This window comes from Pagrus major, chromosome 8 (genome assembly GCF_040436345.1).
Source record: "Pagrus major chromosome 8, Pma_NU_1.0".
Taxonomy (NCBI): domain Eukaryota; kingdom Metazoa; phylum Chordata; class Actinopteri; order Spariformes; family Sparidae; genus Pagrus; species Pagrus major.
The window spans coordinates 3384031-3410151 of NC_133222.1; the positions used below are offsets into that span (position 1 = coordinate 3384031).

The 26121-nt window shown below is 45.5% G+C and overlaps 1 protein-coding gene across 1 annotated transcript; it reads right to left on the reverse strand.

Moving 5' to 3' along the window:
* Positions 1-4191: 4191 nt before the first annotated feature.
* tshz3a (teashirt zinc finger homeobox 3a) lies at positions 4192-22370 on the reverse strand. The gene is made up of 2 exons (XM_073471331.1): positions 21973-22370; positions 4192-8449 (listed from the first exon to the last, which is right to left on the reverse strand). Exons 1-2 carry the CDS (start codon positions 22010-22012, stop codon positions 5133-5135), a joined length of 3357 nt encoding a protein of 1118 aa, XP_073327432.1. The 5' UTR covers positions 22013-22370; the 3' UTR covers positions 4192-5132.
* Positions 22371-26121: the final 3751 nt, after the last annotated feature.

Here is a 26121-nt window from a genome sequence, read left to right on the forward strand (position 1 = left end):
TGGCACATTGGAAAGAGCAGCTTCAGCCACGGGGCAACTGTGTTTCATATGGTAGTCATGGATGGACATTTGATGCTGACCTCCTGATCGCACACCTTCGTACTGTCAGGAAGGCAGGCACGCACACACACGCGCAGGTAATGCTCTATTATGCTGATTTATTGAAGGTTAATTTAATCACTCTTGTAATACCTGACCAGAGGGTGTTCTTACCCGTGAAAAACCCAAGTAGTGGGAAAAAAAAGGAGAAAAACATGACAACAAATCAAAAAGTGATTTCATGAAGGTGGCACCAGAGACAGGCCAATCCATCAGAACGGCGGCAGAGTGTGGACGTGTTGCCACGCGTGGTGCCAGGCGAGGTGCCAGGCGGTCCAAGGCACATCCTCCATGCCAGCGCCCTGAGGCTGTGTGTCCTCGTCACAAGGACAGAGAGGTCGTTAGGACCAAACGCACTAAATCACACACCTCCTCCCACCCACTGTCATGGCCAACGAGGCAGGTTGATGCAGAAATACTGGGAGAGGCAGAGCGGCTACTGGTCGAATCTACTGGTCTGTTCCGAGCGATCATCACATCCTCTTATTCCAATTGATACAGTGATGTATGATGTTGTTATGACACTTCCCCTGCTTTTGAGAGCACCCCAATGTCAACAAGGCTTTACACAGAGTGAATGATTCCCCCTAAATGCATTTTAGAGTTTTGCACAAATACATTTTCAGAGCTAAGTAAACAATGCAGGCCATTATCTAGATGTATTGTTTATGCATTTTTTCACTCCGTGGCTGGGATGAGCAAGTGAGCGAGAGAGCGGTACAGAGAGGGACAAAGAAGCAGAGAGAAGAGAGAGAGAGAGAGAGCGACACAGCCTCCTTCTCCAAAAGACATCAGCTCTGTGAACAGCACAGGCAGATTTTCCATTCCGTCAGCATTTTCCTTTTTACGTGCCGAACAGATAGCTAAAGGTACCACTTAATGTGATGGGAGACAGGACTTAATGGATTGATACACAGGTTTTGACATGCTATTTGAGCATGTAGCTCGCTATAATTGGTCATGTCATTGTGCATTAAACTAACGATATATAGAGTAGTGCCCTGAGACGAGTGTCTTTAGCAAATCTGTCAGATATCACACCAAAATACCTCTGACAGCTATCTCAGACGGCAGCGGCACACTGCAACACAGCAGCATGAAAACCTGCACCCACTAGTGAAGGCACATTTGGAAATCAGACCATCTTAAACTCACCTCTCTGTCTCTTCCTCTGTGTGTCTCTGTCTCACGCAAAATCTTTGCACGCTTAAATCTTTTGTGCCCATCCAAAGAAATTACATTAACGTTGATTTTCTTTAATGTTGCGGAGAGTGAAGGCAGTATTTCCTGTCTGGCACCGATTGAAAACAGGCCAGTGACCTTTATATTAGCTGTCATAGATGCGTGTGACTCCTCCCATACATTAGAGACAGGGGGTCAGAGGTCCAAGGTGAAGCTAACTCAGCTCTACCCATGACTCCTTCGCTGCTGTCAGAAGACATCATGTCACCTTCACTACAAACACTTTCTTACATTGTCTTCCATCTTGGCACGCAAAGATTTAGGATGACTCGGAGCTTGTTTGTGGCCAACAACATGGTTGTTTATCAAATCGTGATGTCAAGCAGGGGACACTTAGAGGAACATTTGATTTGTCGTCCCTTTTTAATAGCGGTTAACCCATTTTATCCTCTTCAACCTGTTGATATTTTTAAGACTTTCTCTGATTAACGTGAAGTCATTAAAACGCACAACGGAGCCGGCTCCTATAAATCTTCCTGAAATCACAATCTACGTATTTTCCGGATCACGTGCTGTAGTTTTTGTGTGTGACACAGCTGCCCGCATCCGTTTGCACAACTGTGCAAGCACACGAAGACAGGAGCGATATATATCAATGTGCTCTAAAGACATCCACCACTATTTTGGCAGCCATTTTGTTTTCCTAAATGCATAGCCTCTCCTCCCTCAGCTGTCTGTCTGTCGGCGCTGTCAGCCACTCTTGTGTGATTGGTCTGATGGGCTTGATGCTCATCACTCTGTCAGGCTAGGCTCGCCTTTCATTAGTCTGGGCCCCTCCATCCGCCACACTCACACAAATCACATTGACATCCAAACTCCTCAGATCCACAGAGCAATTTAACTGATATTCATTAGAGGGATGACAAGAGCTGATGGGAGATCTGTGGAGTGGAGGAGTGGGGGGACTCATTCTCCTCCTATCCTATCCCTGTCCTGTCCGCCTCCTTTCTTCCCCCTTCACTGCTGACTTTGTTTTAGGAGCATTGAGGCGCATCGGCGTCTATAACTACCCAGCCCTCAAGGATATTCAAGACAAAAGAACAATGGATAACACATCTAATCTCCTCTTTATTATCACGGAAAAATACAATTGAGAGGAGTTTTGTGTCTTTCATGCTAAATAATTGGCTGCAGCAGATCTACAGCTTCTACAGTGCTCTCCTCTAGCAGCCACTATAATGCTCATCCAAGCAGAAGTCCAATCATTTAGCCCTCTCCCTCCAGCCCCTCATTAACCCCCAAAGTGTCAACTATCTCATTAACGCCCCCAACCATCCTCACCACGAGTCCATCACTAAGCCTAAAGCATTCATCAACACATACCATGTTGAAAAAAAACAACAAAACTGAACACGTCTGAGAGATAATTTTATATCTGCAAGGACTCGGTAAGCTCGGAAAACGCACAAGATATTCAATAAGGCAGCTCAGCCCCGTTTTCATTTGCATTATCAATGGCTACCGTTCTGAATCCCATCTTTCAATTATCATCCTTTGTTAAGGGCTTTATTCTGCTTGTCAGATGTGAGTCATCACTGGGTTCTCCCACAACGTTAGACCAATGTATCCTAAACGTCGGAGGGCCGGGAGCAAGTCTGAGGCGGTAATGAGTTTGTGTGAGAAGACGGGGTCAGGACACAGTGTGTGTGTGTTAATTAATCTGTTCCCGGGTGGGAGGAACTGAAGCGAGATGATGAGATTTAAGAGAGTAAATGGGTGTGCTGCACTCGGGCTGTCCTCCGTTGAGTGAGCGAGCAGGGTTAGAGGCTGGGCAAATGGCCGTCACCATAGTAACCAGATAACTTCCCCGGCCCTCGAGTCACTCAGTCAGTCAGTCATGACAAGTGAAGCCTGGGAACATCAAACAGAAAGAACATGGTGTCCCCAGGCATCTTCAAATAAGACAAAGGTAGATGGTAGAAAAATTTTGAGAACTAAATGTGTGTGTTTGTGTGTTTGTGTGTGTGTGTGTGTGCGCGCCTTTATCACACACTGCACACTGACAAACATAAAAAAAACTTTCTCATTACATGGCACTGAGCCTGAATTGTGACTACTCTGATAGCATCAACACCTGCCAGTAATATTGTTAGATCCAAAAGCCTGCTTTGAGGGAATAGCACCTGTCTGTGCATTCTGCACCACTGTCAGCTCGTCTCAGTGCGCGTATATAGGATCCGCTTTATTTTTTCCAAGGGACAGTCTTGGAGTCCAGGTGTGTGCCAGATCTGCTGTCTGTGCCCAGGGCTCCTGATGGCATCCAAGCCCCCGTGGTAATCAGCCCACTCTGCCTGCTGTTGCAGCCCGCCTGCCTCCTCCTCCTCCAGTGGCTCGTTTCAGAAACATCTGGTGGTTTACATGCAGCACACACCACCTGCCAGACGCCTTGCAGGCAGTGGCACCGCTCGCACCTCTCGAGTCCGCCCCACAACAACACGACGACACAGAAATCACCGGGAATATCGAGACAAATTGCAGTTGTGAAGACAACGGCGGATTAAAAATGCTGAGGGTTTTTTAAGTTCTGCTCAGCATTTCTGCAGATGTGGCTTTTTGAGCAATCTGTCAGCTGATTTGTAAATGCTTAGTCATTACAATGTGGGACGGGAATTGGGAGGGGTTGGGTTTTTTTTTTTTCTAAGATGGATGATTTTTCAGTAAGCCAGGTGAAAAATTAGGTAACAGCTTGGAAATTATATTTTTGGACACTTCTGTGACGTGTCAGTTATCTCTCTTCATTAACGGACTGCTTTAAAATGTCACCTGTTGAAATATCGCTTTTTAAATTGGAGACTCATCATGCACCTTGATCTACACATTTTTCTGGTGGGAAATACGAAAGAAAACAACTTTTTTATGCAGCAGTTAATTCAATTTAATCATAGAAGCACAAGGCATTAACATATTTGTATTGTTGTTTTTTTTTATCAAATAACATTTATAAAACTATTGTGCAAAACAATGTCCTTTTAATCTTCTTCAAAGGCTCTGCACCAGTGGATAGTCATAGTCCTCTTAAATTAGGAAATATAACAAGTATGCATAATTTAAACAGCAAGTTGTAAGCTTATACACTTTATATACATTTTTACACAGACCTGGATTTTAAGTGCCCCTCACTCAATGATAAAGAACAAGGCAGCTTTTACAATCAGCAAGAAAAATCAATAGGCTGTACAGAGAAAACTATAAAAACAAGCAATGAACTTTTGCTGTTTGGCAGATTCTTTTTAAAAGGAGCGTTCCCAGGCGTTTGGCTGTTTTAAGGTGTTTAAAAAAATGACCAGTTTGAAAGGGCATTTTTAAAATCTGGACAGGACAGGACTGTACAAATGTAACAGTAAAACTTGTTGAACATGCAGTCTACCAGCAAATCAAAAGCAAACTCACAAAAAATACAAAATAAATACAATAAAGTTAATACATTTTCAAGTCAAGTTATTAGCTGACCTTCTAGTCAAACGAGCTTCACCGTGATCATGAAATCATCTGTCTTCTGTTGTCTCTCGCGTTAGCAAAGGTGTACATAGAGTGAAAGGAGACAACAAAGCTGACAACAAATCAGGCTGTATATCTTTGACCTACAGTATATTTTGATTTGAAATAAATGTCTTTTTGAAATACAGAGAAATCAGAAATGTTTATAGGCCGAATAGATGTAAACACCTCGCGCTGACATTTATAACAGTAGTTCATGCCATCCTTGTGCACTTTGAAATATTCTCTGTTTTTTTTTGTTTTTAACAGCCATTCTACATGTGTTTTCCAGTACGACTACTGCTGAGAGCAATTTAGTGTTTCTCTAGTTCGCACACATATAGCAGATGGTCCTCTGGAGACTTCCCATGGCTCTTGCTGAGGTGAAGCTTGATGGCGTGCTTAGTGGCAAATTTACGGACACAGAGCTGGCAGCGGTACACTGCCCCATTACTACTGCAGTCATCTTGTGATTGTGGGGAAAGGAAGGACTCCAGGGGCACTAGTTTCTCAGTGAGAGTGTGGGAGTCCCTGACAGTCTGTTTGGGAGACAGCTTGGCCAGGTCTCTGATTCTGAACCCTAGGTGGGCTTCCAGGTGGCATACGTACGCTGCTGGGGTTCGGATCTGTGAGGCACAGTCACTACAGAAGAATATGGGTTGACCAGAGTCCAGGTTTTTGAGGAACTTGGTTCTGCCAGTTCTCCTTAGCTGGTACTTGACATTAGCCAGCCAGTGGCTGATGGTGGTCATGGAGAGGCCTGTGAACCGAGACACGTGCATTCTCTCCTGCGGGCTGAGGTCGTTGATGATGTACTTCCCCTCTGATGTCTGCCTCAGGCTCGAGGCAAACTGGGCCTGCAGGAGGAGGAGGTGCTGGGGGTTCCAGTTGGAGTGACGACCTTTGCGCTTGTGGCCATGCATGGTCGCGTCATCTTCGTCGTGAGTAGAGCCCACAATCTCGGCTTTATCGGTGACCCGGGTCCGTGAGGGAGGCTTTGGGACATGGTGGGACTGTGTCAGGTTCCTTAGCATGTCTGAGATATCCGACAATGCGTTTTCATGGAGAGGGCTGCTGGATGTGTAGGGGGAGACCACTGTTAGCTTTGCAGGAGTAACAAGGGAAGAGGGGGAGATGGAGGAGGCTGTGGATGAAGGAGTGAGGGGGGCAGAGCCAACAGATCCTCCTCTATCGCTTTTCCCTTTTGTCAGGTCCATAGGCTGGTCATCACTTGGCTGGCAAAAACTATTATCAACTACACTTTCCGGCTTTTTGGTCTGTGAGGGAGGGGCGGCCACAGCAGCCCTCTCAGCCATGCTCTGGTTGAGCCTGGAGAGCATGCTCAGGGGATCTTGGTTTGGCAAGGCAGGCTTGGCTGCTTTCCCCAAATGAATGTTCATTACTGACTGAAGAGCACTTAGAGGGTTGACAAAGGGCTGCTCTGGAGGAGTATGGCCAGTGATAATGGCGGTACTGCATCTCAGCGTCGAGGTGAGTGGGGATTTGACTGCTGTCTCTCTCTTGGGTTCTGTTGCAGGGGACGCTCTGTCGCTATGGCTTCCCCTGTCGCTATTGGCTGGGGTGACTGCCCGCCATTCCCGAGGCGAGTCAGCCTCTCCTCCCTTATGAGACTCTCCAGCCTCACTACTGCAGGGAGAGAGATGATTCTCCATCTTGGGAGACAACTGTTTCACCCTTTGCTCTACTTTTGCTACTTTCTCAGTCACTTTTTTCACTAAATCCTCCATCGCCTGGAAGTTGTTGCAGGGGAAAGGGGAGGACTGGCTAAGTGGTGGGGAAATGAGGGGCTGGTTCTTGGCAAGGGAGGACAAAGTGCCGTCCCCTCCGTTGAACAGGAACTTCACTGGGGAGTTCTTGTCCATGCTGCCCTGTTGGAGCTTGAGGGCACTGGGGAACTGGTAGGCTGCATGAATGCTGGGGTAGCCCCCCCAGCTCGGATTCCCACTCTGTGCCTTGTTGATGGCTGAAGTCACAGTGTTTTCCAGTGATTTGAGAATATCAAAGCCACCTTTAGGGCTCTCCTTCAGGTCCTCTTCAGTGAGATAGTTATACATCGAGATGTCATATTTTTCTTCCTTCTCAGTGTCCTCCTCCTTCCCAACTGGAACTGCAACATGCTTCTCATTTCCAACAGCCTCTTCCTTAGTGCACTCCTCCTCGACCTCCTCCTTTTTGATCTCTTTAAGAGGAGGGGAGGTAGCGGGGGAGGTCGTGGTGGTTTGAAGAGGTGGAGGAGAGAAGGTGGAGGGTGCGAGCGGGACAGACTGGACCCTGTGTTCAGTAGGTGTGGTGACCCTCACAGGATTGGGGGAGGTGGCCTCAGGAAGTGTTTTGATTCTCTTTCCCACAGAGCTGGTCACCCTCAGGAAGTGTCCTGTCACCATCATGTGGGTTCTCAACTCTTGTAGTGTATTATGGGAACTGCCACACTCCATACACTTGAGGATCTGGAATTTGTTGGACTCGAACTGCCAAGCATAGCTTGCACCGTTCTGGTGGCCGTAGCGGTTATTGGGAGTGCTGTAGGGGCTGGAGGAAGACTTCTGTGAGGTTTCGCTCAGGTCTGCCTGTGAATGCTTAGCTTTGGGGGTTCCTTCTCTAGAGCGTGGTGACGGGGTGAGATCCAAGCCCACGAGTCCCCTTTTCTTAGAAGACATGATTTTGGCTGCCACAGGGGCCATGGGCTCCTTCAGAGGCACTTTCTGGTAGTGTTTGGTCTTGATCATGTGGACACTGAGGTCCTGGAGGGATTCAAAGGAGTGGCCACAGTACATGCACTTCAAAACCTTCTGGGCATCCTCCTTCCCCTCCATCTCCAACAGGGAACGCTTGCGTGGTTTAGACCAGCGCTTCCCGCCGCTGCCGGCCCTGTCCTGGTTGTCATCGCGATAGTGGCCTGTATCATTCATGTGAACTGTCAGCTCCACCAGGGTGTCATAAGCAGCACTACAGCCCTTACAGCGAAATTTACTGGCCCCACTGAAGATTGAGCCAAACAGCTTTGGGTTTTGCCTGTGGAGCTGGACTGTACTAAAGAGGCTGGGCTCAGACTGAACATGGTGACGGCTCTGGGGAGGATGCTGCTGTAGTGACTTTGCCACTGCAGACTGGTGCCAGTCATAGCTTCCACTGCTGCAGCTGCTACTGCTACTAGTGCTGTTGCTGCGAGCTGGCTTCTCTGTAGAAGCTGACGATTGCGCCTGTGGCGGTGCGGAATTAAAGTTCAGCGGCGACCACAAGGGGCTGCTCAGGAAGCTGGAGTAGATAGCCTTCATTTGTTCTAAGGTGTCCATGCCTATGGGAGGTGTTTTAGTGCCACCATTCAGAGGTGCTGTGACCACGTTGCTCTCAGCTTTTGTGGAGGGGCTCTCGAAGTCTGAGAGACGGTCACTGGTCTCACTCACATGTGACTCACTGTCCATCTCTTGTCCTGAGAGCTCTGCGGCCCCAGCTGATTCCTGGTCACATGCCTGCTCCTTGGCAGGGTCTGCACTTTGCTCCACAAACTCATCTTTCATGGGAAGGTCATCCTGAGGGGCTGAGGGCAAGTCGTCTGCTTCCACCTCCTCATCCTCCACAGCCTGCTCTGTCAGCTCCTCAGGAGAATAGGCTGCAAGGAGAATGGAGACAAAGAGAGAAAGAAAGAGATGAGTTAAATTGCAGGGAGTGAACACGCTATGTTAGAATAACTGGAGAAAAAGTTTCCCTGCTATGTGTGCCCGAGGACTCCCAGGGATAAATGAGCCATCTGTGTGGGAGCCTTTAAAGCTGAGCTGAGAAATTACAGTCATCCCATTTCACCTCATCAACCGTTGAGGTGTTATTTTCCTCTAGGCGAGCCTGTATTTATATACTACCCCAGCCACACGGAACTTATGCCTCCCCTCTTTTCACTCCTTCTATTGGAGGAAAACAAAAAAGAAATATCTTGGCAAAAACATAATGCGCCATTTTATTTATCTCAGGGCGCAACAGCTTGAAATGAAAACTAAATCTGAAATTAATGAAGCCCAATCTCACTGTGGCATTCTCCTCTGGGGTAATAAATGAGTTGGATCAACCTCCATCTGTCAGTTAATATGTCTGACGCCTCTTCATCTGCCTCTTCTCTGATTACACACACACATACACACACATGCGCATGCAGACAAAGAGCATATCTTGAAGAATTTCAAGAAAAAGGATGTCAGGATTTTGTTGAAGAAATTCTGACATGTTGAATAGACATCCGACAGTGCCATCTAGACCGAAGTGAGTTCATTAGTTTCTTAATGTGCGGAAGATTGTCGATACTCCGGGTTAAAGCTGCATTCTTAAAAGCAAATCACCACGGTCCAAACAGGTGTTAGATGTCATGCGAATATAAAACAAAGACATTTCACTCATCGTTAAAAAGAAAAAGGAACTAACAAAATAAAGGGAGGAAGAAAATGAGACCGCAGGAGACGGATGAAGATGACGAGGTGAGAGTGAGGCGCGTCAACATGATGGCAATGCATAAGCGATCTGTCACTTTGCATGTTGGCGCCCACTGCTTACATGGAGAATGATGTGTGTGTGCGTGTGTGTGTGCGCACAAACTCCCGTGTCTCCTGTGGTGGCGAGCCTACCCACTCAACGCCAACTCACCCACCGCTCGCCCCCTTCTTCCGCAGTGTCATCATGCCTTCCCCCCTCCCTCATTTCCTGTCCACCTCACTCACAAAACCGCTCAACTTAAGGAAAAACAAACAATCTCTAAAAAGAAAGCGGATGGCATGTGGACAGGTCTGAGGCCATTTTCGGACAATATTGTAAACTAAGACAAATGCCACAGAAAGAAGCTGTAGGTATAGTCATAGTTTGTGCGCTCATACATTGTGGACACAAACAGGCACACACATACACACAGACACACACGCTGTGACTAAATCCTTCATTCCCCCAACCGCCTCACACACACACACGTCCAGTCTAAACAAAAATGTCATAGCTGAAATAACTCTCATTTCCAGTGCTAACAGCCAATCTCTAGGCAGCCATGCGGCTGGCGCTGGTCTGATTTGGGCCCTGGGGGCACAGTCAGCAGGCAGCCCCACTGAGAGGCCAGCCTAATGGAGACCTGGCAGGTGCGGCCCACTCTCCGTCCTCCCGGAGATTTGGTTTGTCACTGGGTATCCATTACCTGCCATTCTCCGCTGATAGGCCCCGACAGCCCTGATCAAAAGATGTCGTCGGGCCCCAGTCCGCTTGGCAGTCAGTGGCATGTCGTTTGTAAAAAGGGCCAAGCAGGGTGTAAATAAAATGACATGATCACTTCCCCGGCCCCTCATGTTCTGGACACAATTATGATAATGTGGATGTGGAGGGGAGGGAGGGGTCTGGGAGGATGGAGAAGGGGGCGAGGAGGTAAATCGCTCACGCTCGGGAAAACACGCAAGGAGAGATATCTCACTGCTACCACGGCTCGAGCGACTGCCCACACCCTCCTATCCCCCTCGCTTTACTTTCTCTTCCGCTTCTCCTCTGGAAGGATTTCGTGTCAGATTCTCATTTGAAAGAGGAAATCCAGCCAGGATGAGGCAGTTAATGTGTTTGTATCCTGACTAGCTGGTCACAGATGTCAGCTTGCATCAGGCGAGCCTGACACACCGCTTGACCAAGTTGTCAGGTCACCTTTCTCTTCCTCATCAAGAAAATATTCCACATATTTCTTCACATTGTCAAGCTATTTCATCAAACCATTGCTATATCCAATTTCATGCCATGTTATCACATTCGTAAGCCTTCCCAGGCCCCTCTCTGTGCCTGAGCTTGGTATTAAATGTTTTACATTTCATACTAATAGAGCTGCGGCCCTATAGGTTATTGTTCATTTGTCATTAAGCCTTGATAGCATGGAGAGGGGGAAAAGAAGTCCAAAAGGACCAGCTATAAAACCTGGAGAGTCTAGCCGTGCTCCCAGGCAATTTAAAATGCAAAACAAAAACCATTATGTCTGAGCACTATCTGTTAATTTAATCCCCAATGACTGATAATCCATCACACAGGGCGACAACCACATCCAATTATTCTCCCTGGCTTGACTGACAACAGAGGTGATTTATCAAGCTAATAAAAGGTGATGGGAGTATAGAGGCTCCCTTAGAATAAAAAAAAAGAGGAGAGGATTATGAATACAACAATACTCTTGGATGCAGTCTTAACTATTATCTGAGCATATGGTGTAGGGCCAATGTATGAGTTTTCCTAGTGTGTGTATAAGTGAGAGGAAGAGAGAGTGTGTGTTCTTGTAATGATAAAGTGAGCTGATGCCATGTGGGGGAAAGACAAGAATCATTAGGTTCCATGAATGATCCCTTTCTCGGGGAGGGTGGGTGGGGAGGATAAGAACGGTCGGAGGTGCACTTTCACACAATCAACATCTCAGTCACGGCTCGAACAGAAATAGCAATAACACATTCACACAAACACACATGCTGCAGAAAAAAAATCTCATGCAGAAACACACATTTCACCTTTAATATACGCAACCTCAAACACACCCCCACGTAATTATAAATAAAGCTAGTCAGTCAGTCAGTCGGTTATGACACCAGCTCACCCCCCCAACCACCACCACCACCACCACCTCGCTCTCTCTCTGCCTCACACACACAAACACACACGTACATGCACGTAGATGCAAGCGATGAGGAAAGACAGTGACATCTTGGCATGCAGGAGGCATTCCTGTGGAGTATCATTTTCATAAACATAAGGGCCGCAGACGAGGAGGGAGAGATCATCTGATAGAAATACTGCAGTGCTGCTCTGACGATCAGGAACAACAGACAGGGCAGGGACAGGGGGTGATTAAGCAGGAAGGTGCTGTGGCTGCCTCTAAAGCAGAGCCTCTCTCTGTCTCCTTCCCTCTGTCCCATGGGCTGTCTCTCCTCAAGTGCTGCTGAAAGCACTGTCTGTTTTTTGATGCTGCATTTTAAATAGGCCTCGTATGCAAGAGTGATAATCTGAAGACCTAAAAGAAAACAATCAATCATCTGTTTCTCCAGTAGAAGTCCTTGCGCTCCTTTGTTTGTTGATTATCACGGCTCGACAGGGCTGGGTGATGTGGCCTTAAAATAACATCACAATATTTTTTAGGTTATATTACGATACGCTATAATATATGTTGATATTCTGAAACCGACCCAAAAGCACTTCATGAAGGACTGGGTGACAAAATCAAACATCGTAGGGATTATTTGTCCTTTCACAAAATATTAACACAATGAGATTTTTGATAAATTATTACCAGTAATGAGCAATTAATGACTAAGTGCTTAAAGGCAAAGTATCAGAACAAGTAGAACAATTCAGAAAATTACATAATTTTACTGTAATGCAGCCTTTTAAACCAGAAAGACAAGATCTCATATCACAATAACGCTATAATTCTGATTTATAGTATTGTCCAGCCCTACAGCATATATATTTAGTTTCATTTTAGTGGATGTGAATTTGCGAAAGCACAATCCACTACCTCTTCATCAAGCTATAACTAACTCCTGTCTCTTTTCTTGAGTCTGTCCCTTGATGACCAAAGTGCATATTCCTGGTCCGACCTCCACAGCTGGGAAAACAGTCTGGGAGCCAGATCACACCCAACAGCAGCGGGATAAACAGGATGTGTCATTAAAAACGCTACCTATGTCTGACCCTCATACTCGAATGACTGCTTGGAAAAAAAAGAAGAAGAAAAAAAAGATACAACCTTGCCACAGGCGTCGTGATATAAAAAAGGTGAGTCCTTTGTGCGGTCGGCATGAGTGCAATATTTAATCTGTGCTTTTTTACGCTATAAAAAGGTGGCGCATCGACGGCAGATGTCTGTATATCGTTTGTTTTTCTGAAATTATTTGCCAGAAAATACAGCAAGAAGATAAGAGGACCTGTTTACATTCATACTGAGCTTCTGTTATGTGAGATAATCTCAGAAAAACGGTGTTTACCTGCTTCATAAAGCAATGTAATGAATAATGTAAATTCAAAACATACATTTTTTATATTACACTGATAGAAATGAGGAACAGCAATGCTTAAAGGTGCACTATAGTTTTTATCAAGGAATTTAAATTCCACATTTTTATATTTACAATATTAATAAGGTAATAATATAAACTCATAAATATGTATTTCCATAAGTAAATAAACAAGCACAATAAGGTCCCCAGAACACTGTTTGAAGCGAGAAAGGTGGCAGGGTCCGCCACATATAAACAAAGTAAAACAGTACAAGTTTTCGCCGTCCTTTTAGGTCAGTTTGTTAATTCAGTTTATTCAGTTATTAAAGTCAATCAATGGAGATTTTTTCTCTGCCGATTGAAAATTTCTTCCCAAAAACTACGTAGTGCTCCTTTAATTATCAAACTAGGATTTTAAGAAAACACAACAAAAACTGCCACTTAAAACAAAGGTAATGTTCGTACGGGGGTTTCACAGCTTGATTGCATCTTTATTTATAACTCAATCACCGTATGCATGGAGGACTGTGCCGTGCACAAAGACGCAACTGGGTTGATCCAGGGAGGGGAAAGGAAATTGTCTACATGGGTGGTCCCTTATAGCTCACTGTAAAGACTACAAAACAATTTTATGGCCTTGTTTAAAGACAACAACAAAAAAAATCAAGCAACAGGAAAAAAAGGAAAAGCACAGAGATTTCAGTCCATTGTTAGTGGTTTAATAAACAAGGATGCACGATGGCCGTGTTTCTGTCCCGCAGACATTGAGCTGCATTCCTCGCATAAAAGAATTCATTAAAAGATGAAAGGAGGTTACACACAGTTGTCACGACCTTTGATCACGTGTCAGCTCGCGATCGGACAGGAGGCCTCTGCGCAGTTTAAACTGTGTCACAACACGACGAGTGCTTCTTGACATGTGTACAGTATTTCAACTGGACCTCGACGCCCCCTTAAAAAACCAACACGGCCCCTCAGCAGGGGGGCTCTCGCTGACAGGAAACGGCTCCAGAACACTACAGGACAGGAAGTCACCTCAGTCTCAATCACAAGAACCGCAAAACCGCCGACTTCCACTCTCTGTCTCTCTCTCGAGTTTCCCAGCAGCCTAAAACTCTTTAAATAGATTAGAATAATTCAGTCCAAAACAGCCCCATTCTGTCAAAATAGCTGCAGATCAGTAACATACCTAAAATGCCTCTCTGTTGTACACATTTGTCAAAGTAACACACTCAATCAAACTTAGCTCTCTCCCTCCTCTCCCTTTGATCCTTACAGGCTGGCTGAAAAGTCCCACGAGAAAATATGTAACAGGTGATCTGTGGCCACTTGAAAAATTAACCAGCTCTGACATAATTCGCTGCTTCAGATATGACCACAGAAGGCTATCTTGTGCTGCTCATTTCATTTTCCAGGGTTTTAACACCTCACTCTGCTGCTACGTTTTTGCTCATACGAGCGATCGCGTAACTGGCGATCATGGATGTCTTTGTCAAGTTTTTTTTTTTATTTGTGTGTGTTCTCTACCCCCTGATGGCATTGTGAATACATTGTGTCCGCCGATTGTAGTGCAGGATGTGTGATATGGGAGATGGGAAAAACAGAGAGATCATTCTGGCCCCAGGCAAAGCTTAGGGCTGAACCTTGTCAATGCACATCGTAAGAGAGGGGAGAGAGACACGCACAGAAAGTAAGGCAGAGAGACAGGCACTGAATAGATTCAACCCTCGGCTGACTGTTATGTTACGAGCGAGCCTCAAAGCCACCAGCTGCATATACAGACCTTCAAGACCTGAAAATTCATCTTCTTTATCTGACACCAGATGAGCCACAAACATATAAAAAGGCCTCCCGCTACTAAACTCTAATGTAGAACGAGCAGGACAAACTCATAGCTCCGGTCCCAGTTTTGAAACCTGATGCAGCCACAACAAGCGATAAACAAAATGGAAACAAACAGAAAATCCAACACAAACAAGCTTCCACAGGTGCAGAACCAAGGGCAGCAATAAGGTCCGAGATAGCAACGGGGGGAAGGCGCCGTTACACATCGAGCCATTTTGATTCTTAGTTCCTTAAACTACCCCGCGTCTCTGCCTCCTTCTTCTTCCCATCAATCTTTCTCCAGGACTTGTTCCCAAACAAAACTCCATGAAGCAGAACTGCTGTTTGCTTCCCCATTCCTTCAGCTGTTCAGGCCTCATACAAAAATGTTGTTACGAAGTCACCAGGTTGTGTCAATGAGGCGAGACACTAAATAAACTACTGCTATTTTGTTAGAGACACAACAGGACTGCACACAACGACTGGTTTCACTGGAGCAGACAGGATTTCAACACGTCAATTTAAATGCAATAATAATAATATTTGTGGCTTAATGTTCCTGAATAGGTCTCAGCTACATTGTGACAAAAAAACAGAAACATCTGGCTTTTGTCTTCAACGTGAACAGGTACAGTCAGCAACAACTCTGCAGTAGTCAAAGGTTTTTATCGGCTGCAGCTCAGATCGGCTGTTAAGGAAACAACACCTGGGTGGACACGCTAATACTCACCCCTTAAGACACGATGCTATAAACATTGTTCAGCTGGCGTTGAGTTTGAAAGTATTGTTACTACACATGTGCAACTCACAACAACTTCTGTTATCAGCTCCGGAAAAAAATGATGTGTATAATTCAGAATGTAAGAAAGACTCTGGATGTAGTCTGATGAGGTATACCATCTGCTGCTGTCTACTGTTCCCTGCTTTTAACTGGTGCATTTGTGACAACGTTTGCAATGTGAATGACGTCAATTGCATATTTTAATCGAGTTTACCAGTATTTAAAAAAAAAAGCTTTAACACACTAATTTTTGTGTAAAAGTGGTCATAATTAAGGGAAGATCTCCAACTGAGTGTTTTCATAATCTGGATAAAAACAGAATCTATTTATCCGTCAGGTTTTCTTTGTCCTGTTAACTTCTTTGTAAAACTATTTTAATTAACATCTCGTCTGTGTTAACGCAGAATGTGCAGACATCTGTCAAAAACACATTAAATGTAAATGTAATGATGACATAAACTATGTCGACAGAAGCTACAAAACATAACTTTCCTTGAAGGTTTGTGCTAAAAATCTGCTTTCCTGTGTGTCTGAAGTGACGGCTGGGGGTTAAAGGTGACTGCAGGCTGGAGTAAAGAGCTGACACTAAATCAGGGGGTCAAACTGGGGCTACAGTCGAGATGAAGGGACGGGTTCGGGTCTGAAACTGGGATTATGTTTGCGGCTGGAACTGGGGGCCGCGGTTAAAGTTAAATGTTAATGTAGTGGCGGCGGCGGTGTTGGAGGGGGTGAGGGGAATAAAGTCGAGTCTTGGGAGTGGGACGAGCAGACCCCTCTCACAACGCACAGCTGCTGCCATGATCGCCTAGCAACGAGGAGGTGATGGACGCAGCCTGAAGATGGATGGCCACCATAAATCACAGTAGTGAGTAGGAGGAGGAGGTAGGAGACAGAGAGAGGGAACGAGAAGAGGACAAAAAACAAAACAACAGTTTTTTTTTTATCTTTTTTTTTTTTTTACTTCTCCGTAGCGGCAGCAGAGCTGGCCTCGCCTCGACCCCTTCACTGTACTCTTTTATTCATGATTGTTGGGGAACGCTGCTGGGCCAGGGACTCTTCTGGGCAAAGCTCAATGGAAACTTCTAGGTAATCATTACAGTCAGTTAGATTGGATCCAATGGATCATTTTATAATTGCAATAAACTCCACGGAGGCGGCTACGTGCCCTTCAGTGTCTAGAGTTTTTCATGACTCCACTAACTTTTTGAAGATGATAATAATGATAGACTATACCTTTCATAAAGCAACCCTTCAGGCAAGGCAATCTGGGTAGTGTAGTTGCGGGATAAACATCCCTGGGCTATCTGATTATGGCCTACTGCTGCGGCACTGGTGTCTAGTAACACTCAGAGAGAGCGCTCAGCCATCCATCACACAGTGAGTGTCTGTCTAAGGCTTTCCACCCTGCTTCTTCTCGTCCTGGCTCTCCAGTTACAGCCATACACGGCCGGCCTAAATAATATTCTTCATGATAAATGGCACTATAAGCCTGGTATCCATCATTAATCTGATTTTTAAAGAAGCATCCATCTTGGAGAGAGCCTGTTAGGGCCACGGGAGAGCAGAGCAGCTCGGGTTCATTTAAAGGCCAGGCTGCTGCATGAGTGATACCTGTCAGCCCTGCTCATCAGGGAGCAGCACACACACACACACACACACACACACACACACACACACACATTCATACGTTATTAAACACTGACGCCATATGGCCACACGTGTGCACACGCACACACACAGACACACACACCTCTACATTGCTCCTACGTGTGTTCGTCTCGCATATATTACGAGAACATCACGCCGAACACACTTGTCGGACTTGTGTACTCGCAAAGTATATTTTTTCTCCCCTTCGTACAGACATCCAGACACGTGTCATGGAGAACATACTGTCACTCATCAAAACACAACTCAGTGTAACTCAATCCTCCCTGTCATCTCGAAAAAATCTCCCCTCCCAAAACGCTTCTCCTCGAAGGGCTTTCAGGAAAACTCGCTCTTCCCTGGAAAAACTCTCACACACACACAAACGACAGACCCTCCATTCCTCTTGTCTCTCTCCACTGACTCTGCACCTCATTCTCCATTCCTCTCCTTCTCTTTGTTTCTCTCTAGTCTTGTTTTCCCCTTCTTTCACTCTCTCGTTCTCTTCCTCTCTGCCTCCACCCCCCCCTATCCACCTCCCCTCCTCTGTGTGTCTGGTAAAGCCTGTTTGATAAATGACACACGTCACCGTGTCAGAAGCGAAGGGTGGGTCAGTGATAAATGACTCTGTTGAAAAGGAAATCGGCTCTCTGGCATGGCCGGGGCTATTCTCCTCCTGGATTGGGTTTCAGGACCCCTGAAGACCGGAGCAGCTCAGTTTCCCCGAAAAAGAGAACACATCCAACCAGGCTGTGACGCTCGCTACCTCTGGGAGGGGCGGGAGAACGAGGGAGAGAGAGCGAGCGAAGGTGGGTGGGTGGGAGGTGGTGTTGGAGGGATCCAGCCTGTCCCAATTGTCGCCACAGTGCAGCTGCATCTATCACAACAGCGGTGGGACTATTTTTACAAAGCCTCCGACTCAGTGCCCAGACAGCAGTCCCGGCTGAAAACCTTCGGCTGAAAGCACACTGAAAGCTGAAAGGGAAACGGTTTTCTATTTGTGACACTACTACAGCACTTACACTCCTCTTTCTCTCCCGGAGCCCAACCCTATGGCTTGACATCTGCCAAGTGTGTGTTAAAAAGGAGAGAAGGCCCATTTCACCGCCCCCACTCTTCGTCTCCTCATCGTCCCCACCTCCTCCTCCTCTTCCTCCCCCTCGCTCCTCTTACACTCTCCCTTTCACTCACTTGCTGGCAGGGTGGCACTGTTATCATTACACAGGCAGGATTTATGGAGTCAGGGCCTATGGCAAAAACAAAAAGGCATCTGTCAATACCTGTGGGAAACACTCTGTCAGCCCTCCTCCTTCCACTGGTGCTCACAGCCTCATTAGGTATGCACTTATCAGACACATAGATCACAGACGTGACTCAACCTCACCGGAATCCAGCCACAGGACTTTCATTAGCAACGGGCCCTGCAAGGCCAAAACATTCGCCGCGCTCGCACCTGCAAACAACGCCAGCGGAGGCGTATTGTTGTTAAAGCTCGCGAAACGCTGTCAGTCCGTATGTCGGTCGAAACAATTAGGTCCCAGCACTCGCTCCCCCGCCGCTTCCGTAAGGGCATGCTTTTCACACTTAAACAACAGGAAGGCAGACAGATATAAAAACAGCTTACTTCATTTTCGCTGGCTGCTTTTTACAGCCCAGTCACAACATGCGAGCATGTGTCTGCAATGTGTGCTTGCAAAATGCTCGTGTCTCTACCAGGCATGTTTGTGTACTACATGTTGTGTTGGTAAGTTTGGAGTACGCTGCAGAGATGGAAGAAGCCGAGCTACGTAGAGTGCATACGCAGTTCAGAGAATTATGGCTCGACCCCAGCAGGTGGTCTACAGTTACAATTCCTTTCATCACTATCTCCAGCCAAACCCCCCCCCCACACACACACACATACACACACACACACAATCCCAACAAATCAGAAAGAGCATGCTCACTGATATTAGCGTGCACACACACAAACACTCACTCACTCACAGTGAGACATGAGTGATGGCTGCCAGTCTGGCAGCTATAATCCTGACCCTGCAGAAAGAAGAGACTGTTGCTGTGGAGCCCGGTCCAAATCAGACTAACACCCGTCCCCACCCCTCTCCTTCTGTGTTGGACTCTCACACACACACACACACACACGCACACATATATGACTAGACCATGACAGAGAACGGTGCACACTAAACACACTGACACCATTCTGCGGACATACTGTACAGGTTAAACATTCCAGTGAAATCGCCGCGTCTTTGCCCACACGTTGTAAAGCTGATGTTGACTTCCTGTTAAGTCGGTGGAGTATTTCAACTTTCTGCAGCCATTTCAACAGCTTCGGGCCCCGACTCGGGCTCGCGGCGATGCTAATGGCCAGCCGCAGAGGAAGGAGGCCTGTATTTCCACAGCTGGGGGAGTCTCTTTCTCATGTTTGCTCGGCTGTTTACGTGGCCAGCTGCCCTCGGTTGTTAAGAGCACTCAGACCTGACCCAGGTAGGCAGGCCCATTTGTCACCTGCAGCGGAAAATTGAGTTACAGCACAACCAAAGGCGAGCGGCTCTGTGTAATATCAAGTTGATTACATCAAAGTGGTGGCAAACCTCATTGGGCTGGGCACCCCGAGCTTGTCATCTCCAATCACAGGGCCTGTCAGGACTCCATCAGCCTCACGGCTAATTGGACCAACGCTAATGAAGCAGGCAAAACAAGTTTTCTACTGTGGAGAGAGAAACCCTCTCAGACAGAGGAAGGAAAGAGAGGGAGAAGCTGAGACAGTGTGTGGTGGAGAGACAATGAGAGAGCAAAGCAGTGTGTGTGTGTGTGTGTGTGTGGAGCGAGGGGTGGTGGTGGTGGTGGAGGGGGGATTTTTCATGCAAGTCTCAAGGTTGCAGTGGGCTGACTCTCCCCCTAAGTCCCTAATCAAGGCCCATCATCTGTCATCCTTTTCTTTGCTCTCTCTATCACCATGCTCTGTGCTGCAATCAATTCATCATCACCCTTTGTGTGCCACTGAACAGTTGACAACTTTATAACTTGCAGCTGCACGGGCTGACTGACAGGGGTGGAAGGGGAGCATGAAAAAATGAAGAAATGAATAGATGAATGAATGAACAAAGAAGCGTGGTTTCAGGGAGAAAAAGTTGTTTTCTAAAAACACAAAACGATCTATATTACAGCCTTTTATTCCCGTTCCGTCAACAGAGAAGCAGCAGTGTAGCCGGGGAGGAGAGGAGGAGAAAGGAGAGGAGGAGACGCAAAGAGAGGAGGGAAAAAAAAAAAAAAAAAAAAAGCCCCATCCTTCTCACTGATCTGAAATCAGAAAGCTTTCAGTCATTCTTTATGTGCTCCCCGCGGCCACTCTGAGCCAGTGAGCATGTACATTAGGCTGGGGCATTTTGATGAAATAAAAGCCCAGGCCAGCTTATGGCTAAACAGAATGGGAGCACTCACTCAGCCTGTCTCTGATTGACCATTAAAGCCATTGATGAATGGGCCTGTCAGGGGAGAGACAATTAAATCAAACATGAAACAAAGCCGTTGTGACGGCCCGGTCTGACAGAGCAAACCCATTCCTCCCCTCCATTACATAGCACACGGCTCCTTTTACAACCTCTAACCCACTCCTCCCCGCCTCCTCTACCCACTGTGTGTGTGTGTGAGTGAGTGTGTGTGAGGCTGTGTGTGTGTGTTCAAAGTGAATAAGTGAGCATGTGCACATGGGAGTGTGATGTTCTCTGCTGGAAGTGTGTGTGTGTGTGCGTCTGTTTGTGTGTGTGAGTGATGTCTCACAGTGAAACCACTTTGTCCCCCCTTCTTTCACTTTTTCGTGAGTCAGTTGACCATCAGACAGAGAGAGAGAGAGAGAGAGAGAGAGAGAGAGAGAGAGAGAGAGAGAGAGAGAGAGAGAGAGAGAGTGTGTGTGTGTGTGTGTGTGTGTGTGTGTGTGTGTGTGTGTGTGTGTGTGTGAGAGAGAGAGAGAGAGAGAGAGAGAGAGTGTGTGTGTGTGAGAGAGAGAGGGTAAAAAGTACACAGGGCCTTTCAAAGTGGTTTAAACGTGACGTCAGGGGCCTGCAGCACATGGTGGGAAGTGATTTTCTGATGCAAATCGGGAAGGATCAGATCAAAGCCGCATGACAGCCAATCAATCAACCGTCAAATCGGACATGGCAACTGTCGATTATGGCTCCTTCCAGCCCACGAAACCCCCATTGTCCGCTCTCAAATTGTTTATCTTATCCCAAGAAAAAGAAAGAAAGAAAAAGCTCAGAGGTAGGGCTTTTCTTTTTCTTTTTTTCTTCTTCTTCCTGCCGCTTGTGCAAAGAAGTTATGCGCTTGGATCAAATGCGCACAAAGCCCTCATGTCCCCCCCCCCCCCCCACCCAGCCGCCTCCACTCCTCCCTCCCCACCACCTTATGGCACGCCTCGGGCACTCACTATCAAGAAAACACGGTTGGTTTCCAGAGGGGTTTTTTTTTTACAGATCAAAATACAAGACAGCAGCTCTCGGATCGGTTCAAAAAAACTACGAGTGGATTTCACGTTGGGAACAATAGGAAGCGAAAGTTTACAGCAGTCAACTCATCCGATTGGGGACTACAGCGGAGTGGAGAGACACACAAACCCGCAAAGATCTCTCAGATTGTTGTACACAAAAAAAACCGCACATCCGCTTTTTAAAGAGGGACAGTTTCTATGAGGTCTCACAAGAGTAGCCAAGAGTGACAAAGCGCATCGTTAAAGAGAGAGAGAGAGAGAAACACACACACACACACACACACGCACACACACAAAGTGGAAACGGAAATGCAGTGACTGTAAAGTGAGCTTTACAAAACAAAAGGTAACATCCGCAGTAACGCTGGATTTTTACGCACATTACAGTTTTGGACACACACACGTACCTGCTGCGCGCTTGGGCGCTTCTTGTTTCCTCCGCGGCATGTTTTATTTGTGGGGGGATTTCCGTCAAACTCTTCTGTTTTTTATTTCAATAAACCCCCCTCTCCTTTCTCGCCGTATCCGGGAAGATCCACCTTCTACTCAGTCACAAAAAAAAAAAAAAAAAAAAAAAAAAAGATTCACGCCTTCGTGTAGTAGACTGCACAACATCGGGGAGTCCGATGGAAAGAAAAACTAAAAATCATCGCTACGGATTCAGCAGCCTGCGGTAGAAGAGAGGGGAGAGAAAAAAAAGTCAGCGGGGACAAAAAAATAAATAAAAGGAGGCGGAGGGGAGCGTAAAAAGTGTTGTTTTTCAGTCGGTTGTGATCGCGTTGAGAATGACAGCCGTGAGAAGCCAGCGTCCACCTCGGCTGCCTGGTCTGGCAACAGGCAAAGTTGAGGGATAAGAGAGATGATCGCGTCACTCACAGCAGGAGAATGGGCAAACCCACCGCTCCGTTAACTCTTTACTTCTCAGAGAGGGGCGGACACCACACCGCCGCCGAGTGTCCTCCTCTCCTCTCCTCCTACCTCTGCTTTTTTTTTTTTTTTTTTTTTCCACCAACATGAATCACAGCCACCCGAGAGGCTGTTTTGGGCTGACTGTTAAACACGCAGCACGATGATCATTACAAGCCACAAAAACCACAAACAATCCGCGATAATGTCACCAGATTACGCGCTTCACATTTCACACGGACGCGTCATCTCTGGGTATAAACATCAACACATTTTCGGTGTTAGTCGGTCTCAGTCATGTTTCTGTTGAAATGCATGGCTGACTGATGCTGCATGTATTTCTGATCATCGCTGTTTTCCTCTTAAAGTTGTTTTAAGTGAGTTTAATTGTCCTACTAGTGACAAAACATGCGTTAAAACACTAATAATATTGGTATCACGTTATAATAAACATAATGAATTAATGGTAAATTAAACTTTAGTCATTTCACTGTGAAAACAAACATTAAATACTTCCATAAATCCATTTAATAAGCATCGTAAAGGTTCATAAACATCATTTTCACCTATAATGGCATCCAAACCATGTGTACAGATGAACTACACAGTATTTATTATATATTATTACATGTACAAAGTATTGTAAACATCAGCTGCAACTTAACAACAAACAACTGCTCAGTAAATGGTTTTAAAAGCATTTAATTGCTTGTCAACAATGAAATAACTGTCAATGATGGATGTCACAAAGTGTTACCAGTAAAGTAGATTTTCAAAGCTGTTGTTCAGGTTAATGATGATAATTAGATTTGACTTGTTTTGTGCACCGAAAAGCCCTGAAATAGCAACAAAATAGGATGTGTAGTTACAGACGGAGAATGTTTCTGATCAAAGCAGTTTGTAAATTGAGCATTTGCATTGAAATAGATGACAACGTCACGGCACCGTAGTGTGAACAGTAGCTGAGGTATATAATAATGTAAAATAAATGTAGAGAATGAACAATAAACAAGTGTTACAGTGTTCACAGGAGGGATGTAAGTATCTCACGTATACAAACAGGTAATTTAGAATTAAACAATGTTAAAGTAATGTAACTTGATGACTTTGCGTTAATTTTGCATTACCTCAACAACAAACATCTGCAAATAAATAAAAAGTAAATATCACTGATGTGTATCTGACTTCTCTCAGTGGTGTTTCGTGAGACTGTTGTTTGTAATCTCCATTTTTTACTCTGTAATCTAATTACATCATTTTTTCTGACACTTAACTGGATCACAGTCACCTTTTATGTAATCCCCCGAGCCTGCAAACAAAATAAACAATAAGCAACAGTACGAGATTTTCACGGTTTGATAACCATCTTGTAAAATATCACGGTTTAACGGTATCCAATATACAATATCACATTATTTTTGTTGTTATTATCAGTTACACTGACCTTTTTCAGTTGAACACTTTCACAAAGTATAACTATTAAATAAAATATTATGTCCTGACAAAAATCAAACTTGAAATATCTAATACAGCAGAATTCGATACCTTAGATAAGCAAATGTACACGGTGTGAGAGCCGTCTGTTACAACACCAGAGCAAACCTTAACACCTGTATACAGCTGCAACCCTGTCTGTCAGTGACGTAACTATTAAAGGTGCTGTTTGTAAGAAAAGTTGTTTTTTGAGTCTCGCTTTTTGGGGATTGTAGGACGCATCCCAAAGTGAAGCGTTTAAGGAGTGGACAGGAATCAATAGAAAGTATATATATGTAGTAAAATGAGCCCTATGGTTACATACTGAACACAGCCTATATTATGAACAGTCATCAGTTCGGTCAGTGTTTACAGTGTGAAAAAAGATAAAATGTACATTATCAAAGTGAAAAACCAAAAGTTATCTACAGTGATTCGCTGCAGATTACAGGAGGTGCCGACACAGAAGGCGACGGCGCCAAATAAACGCCGCTTAAGTCGTTTTTTTTGTAATCGTGATTCGAAAACGTGTTAAGCCACTCCCCCCTCACCGCTGCCCTCCAAAATGCAAAACACGCCCGAGGGCCTTTTTTCCTCGCTAATTTAACACGAGCAGTTAAATGTTAGCTTTCATCACAGTAAAAGCATCACTTCTCCTATATATCCACATTAGGGTCGAGATCAAAGTCAGTTCAAGGAAGCGGCCTTAAATCCAAGGTAATGAGTCTTTCTTTTTTTTTTCTTCTCCACTTGTCTCGCTTTTTTCTCGAGCCAGCAGTATCTCTCTGCAGAGTGGGATGGTCCCGGGTCTCCCTCTGTGCCTCTGATGTCTTCTGACCCCTGCCTGCGAAAAAGACACATACAAACAGCAAAAACATGCTGTGAGTGGGTGCTGCATGCTGCACACACACACACACACACACACGGCACAGCAGAGAGTGCTCAGGATCTGCTCACTCTCTCAGATACAAATCTCAAACATTATTATGAGAAGCCGTTCAGGCCAAAAAATACATACTTCACTCGCACATACATTATGCACACAAACACACACCATCTTTACACACCAGCATATATACTCGTGCAACGAACCTCACTCAAGAGAACGAGACTTAAAGGCCTCTCTGATCCGGGCTCGCTCCTGCCTCCCCGTCTGTAAGAGGCTCACAGAGGCTGGGTCCCTGTCACTTTAACAACATGAAATTACAACCCAAATGGGATGTCAGGGGGGTTAGCAGTGTCTCTAAGAGAACTATGTGAATATATTTCCTCCTATGGACTTGCCCCCATCATGACCTCCCCCAGGAACAAGAAGTAACCCCGGTGATTGGCGTTTTTACAGCCAAATTAAACCGTCTTGCAGCCTGCAGAAGGGCTGGAGGAGAAAGCAGCCGTTCCAAAATTAGTGAGCCATCATCATGACAGAAAGTAGCGGGGACATGGTGTCATCCAGCGACTGTATCGATTAACCCATAAATAGTATATGGCCTCTACACTGTGGCTCTCCCAGGCTTACACTGTAAATGGAAGTTATCTCAGCTGTGCATCTGTCTTGCTTTGCAGCGTGAGTTAAAAAAAAAAAAACAGACTGCAACTGCTGGTCGGGTGTTTAGCACATCATGAAAAGAGTGAAAATACTGTGTGTAATTAGTGAAATGCAAAATTGTATCTCGGCCGCTTTTAGTGCTTTAACGTTATTGTGTCGATGAAAAGTGTGAAACAGAATGTGTTTTTAATTAAAGAATAAAAATGAAGCATATATATTTTTTTTACAGAGGGAAATTCACTCTGATACAGGAAGTGTGCATATTTTTTAAAACTATTCAGATTTTTTTTGCAAGACACCGTGTGATTCTCTCTTATCCTGCTGCATTATTCCCCTCTCCTCGCTCCTTGACACCAGGATTATCATAAAAGAAGAACGTCTGTCAAGCCCGCATTGATTTGCACACAAGTTCGCCCAATCAATCTCAAAGTTGCGATTAAAAAGCACGAGCTGCTTCTGTTTTTCTATTGAAATCTTTTGGGCGAAAAAAAAAAAAAAAAAAAGGAGAGAGGTCTTTCAATTTCATAGCCTCCAGAACACTCAAGTATTCATTGCGCTCTACTTTTCACTTTCAACCTCTCTGCGGGAGGCAGGACTCATGACATCTATGTATGCTGCTCTTATTCACAAT

Bases quoted from the DNA above. Each gene is read 5' to 3' on its own strand.
- tshz3a (XM_073471331.1), bottom strand. From the start codon at position 22,012: ATGCCGCGGAGGAAACAAGAAGCGCCCAAGCGCGCAGCAG. The intron at 8,450-21,972 runs GTACGTGTGTGT...TTCTCCTTGCAG, and splicing joins AGCGCCCAAGCGCGCAGCAG to CCTATTCTCCTGAGGAGCTG.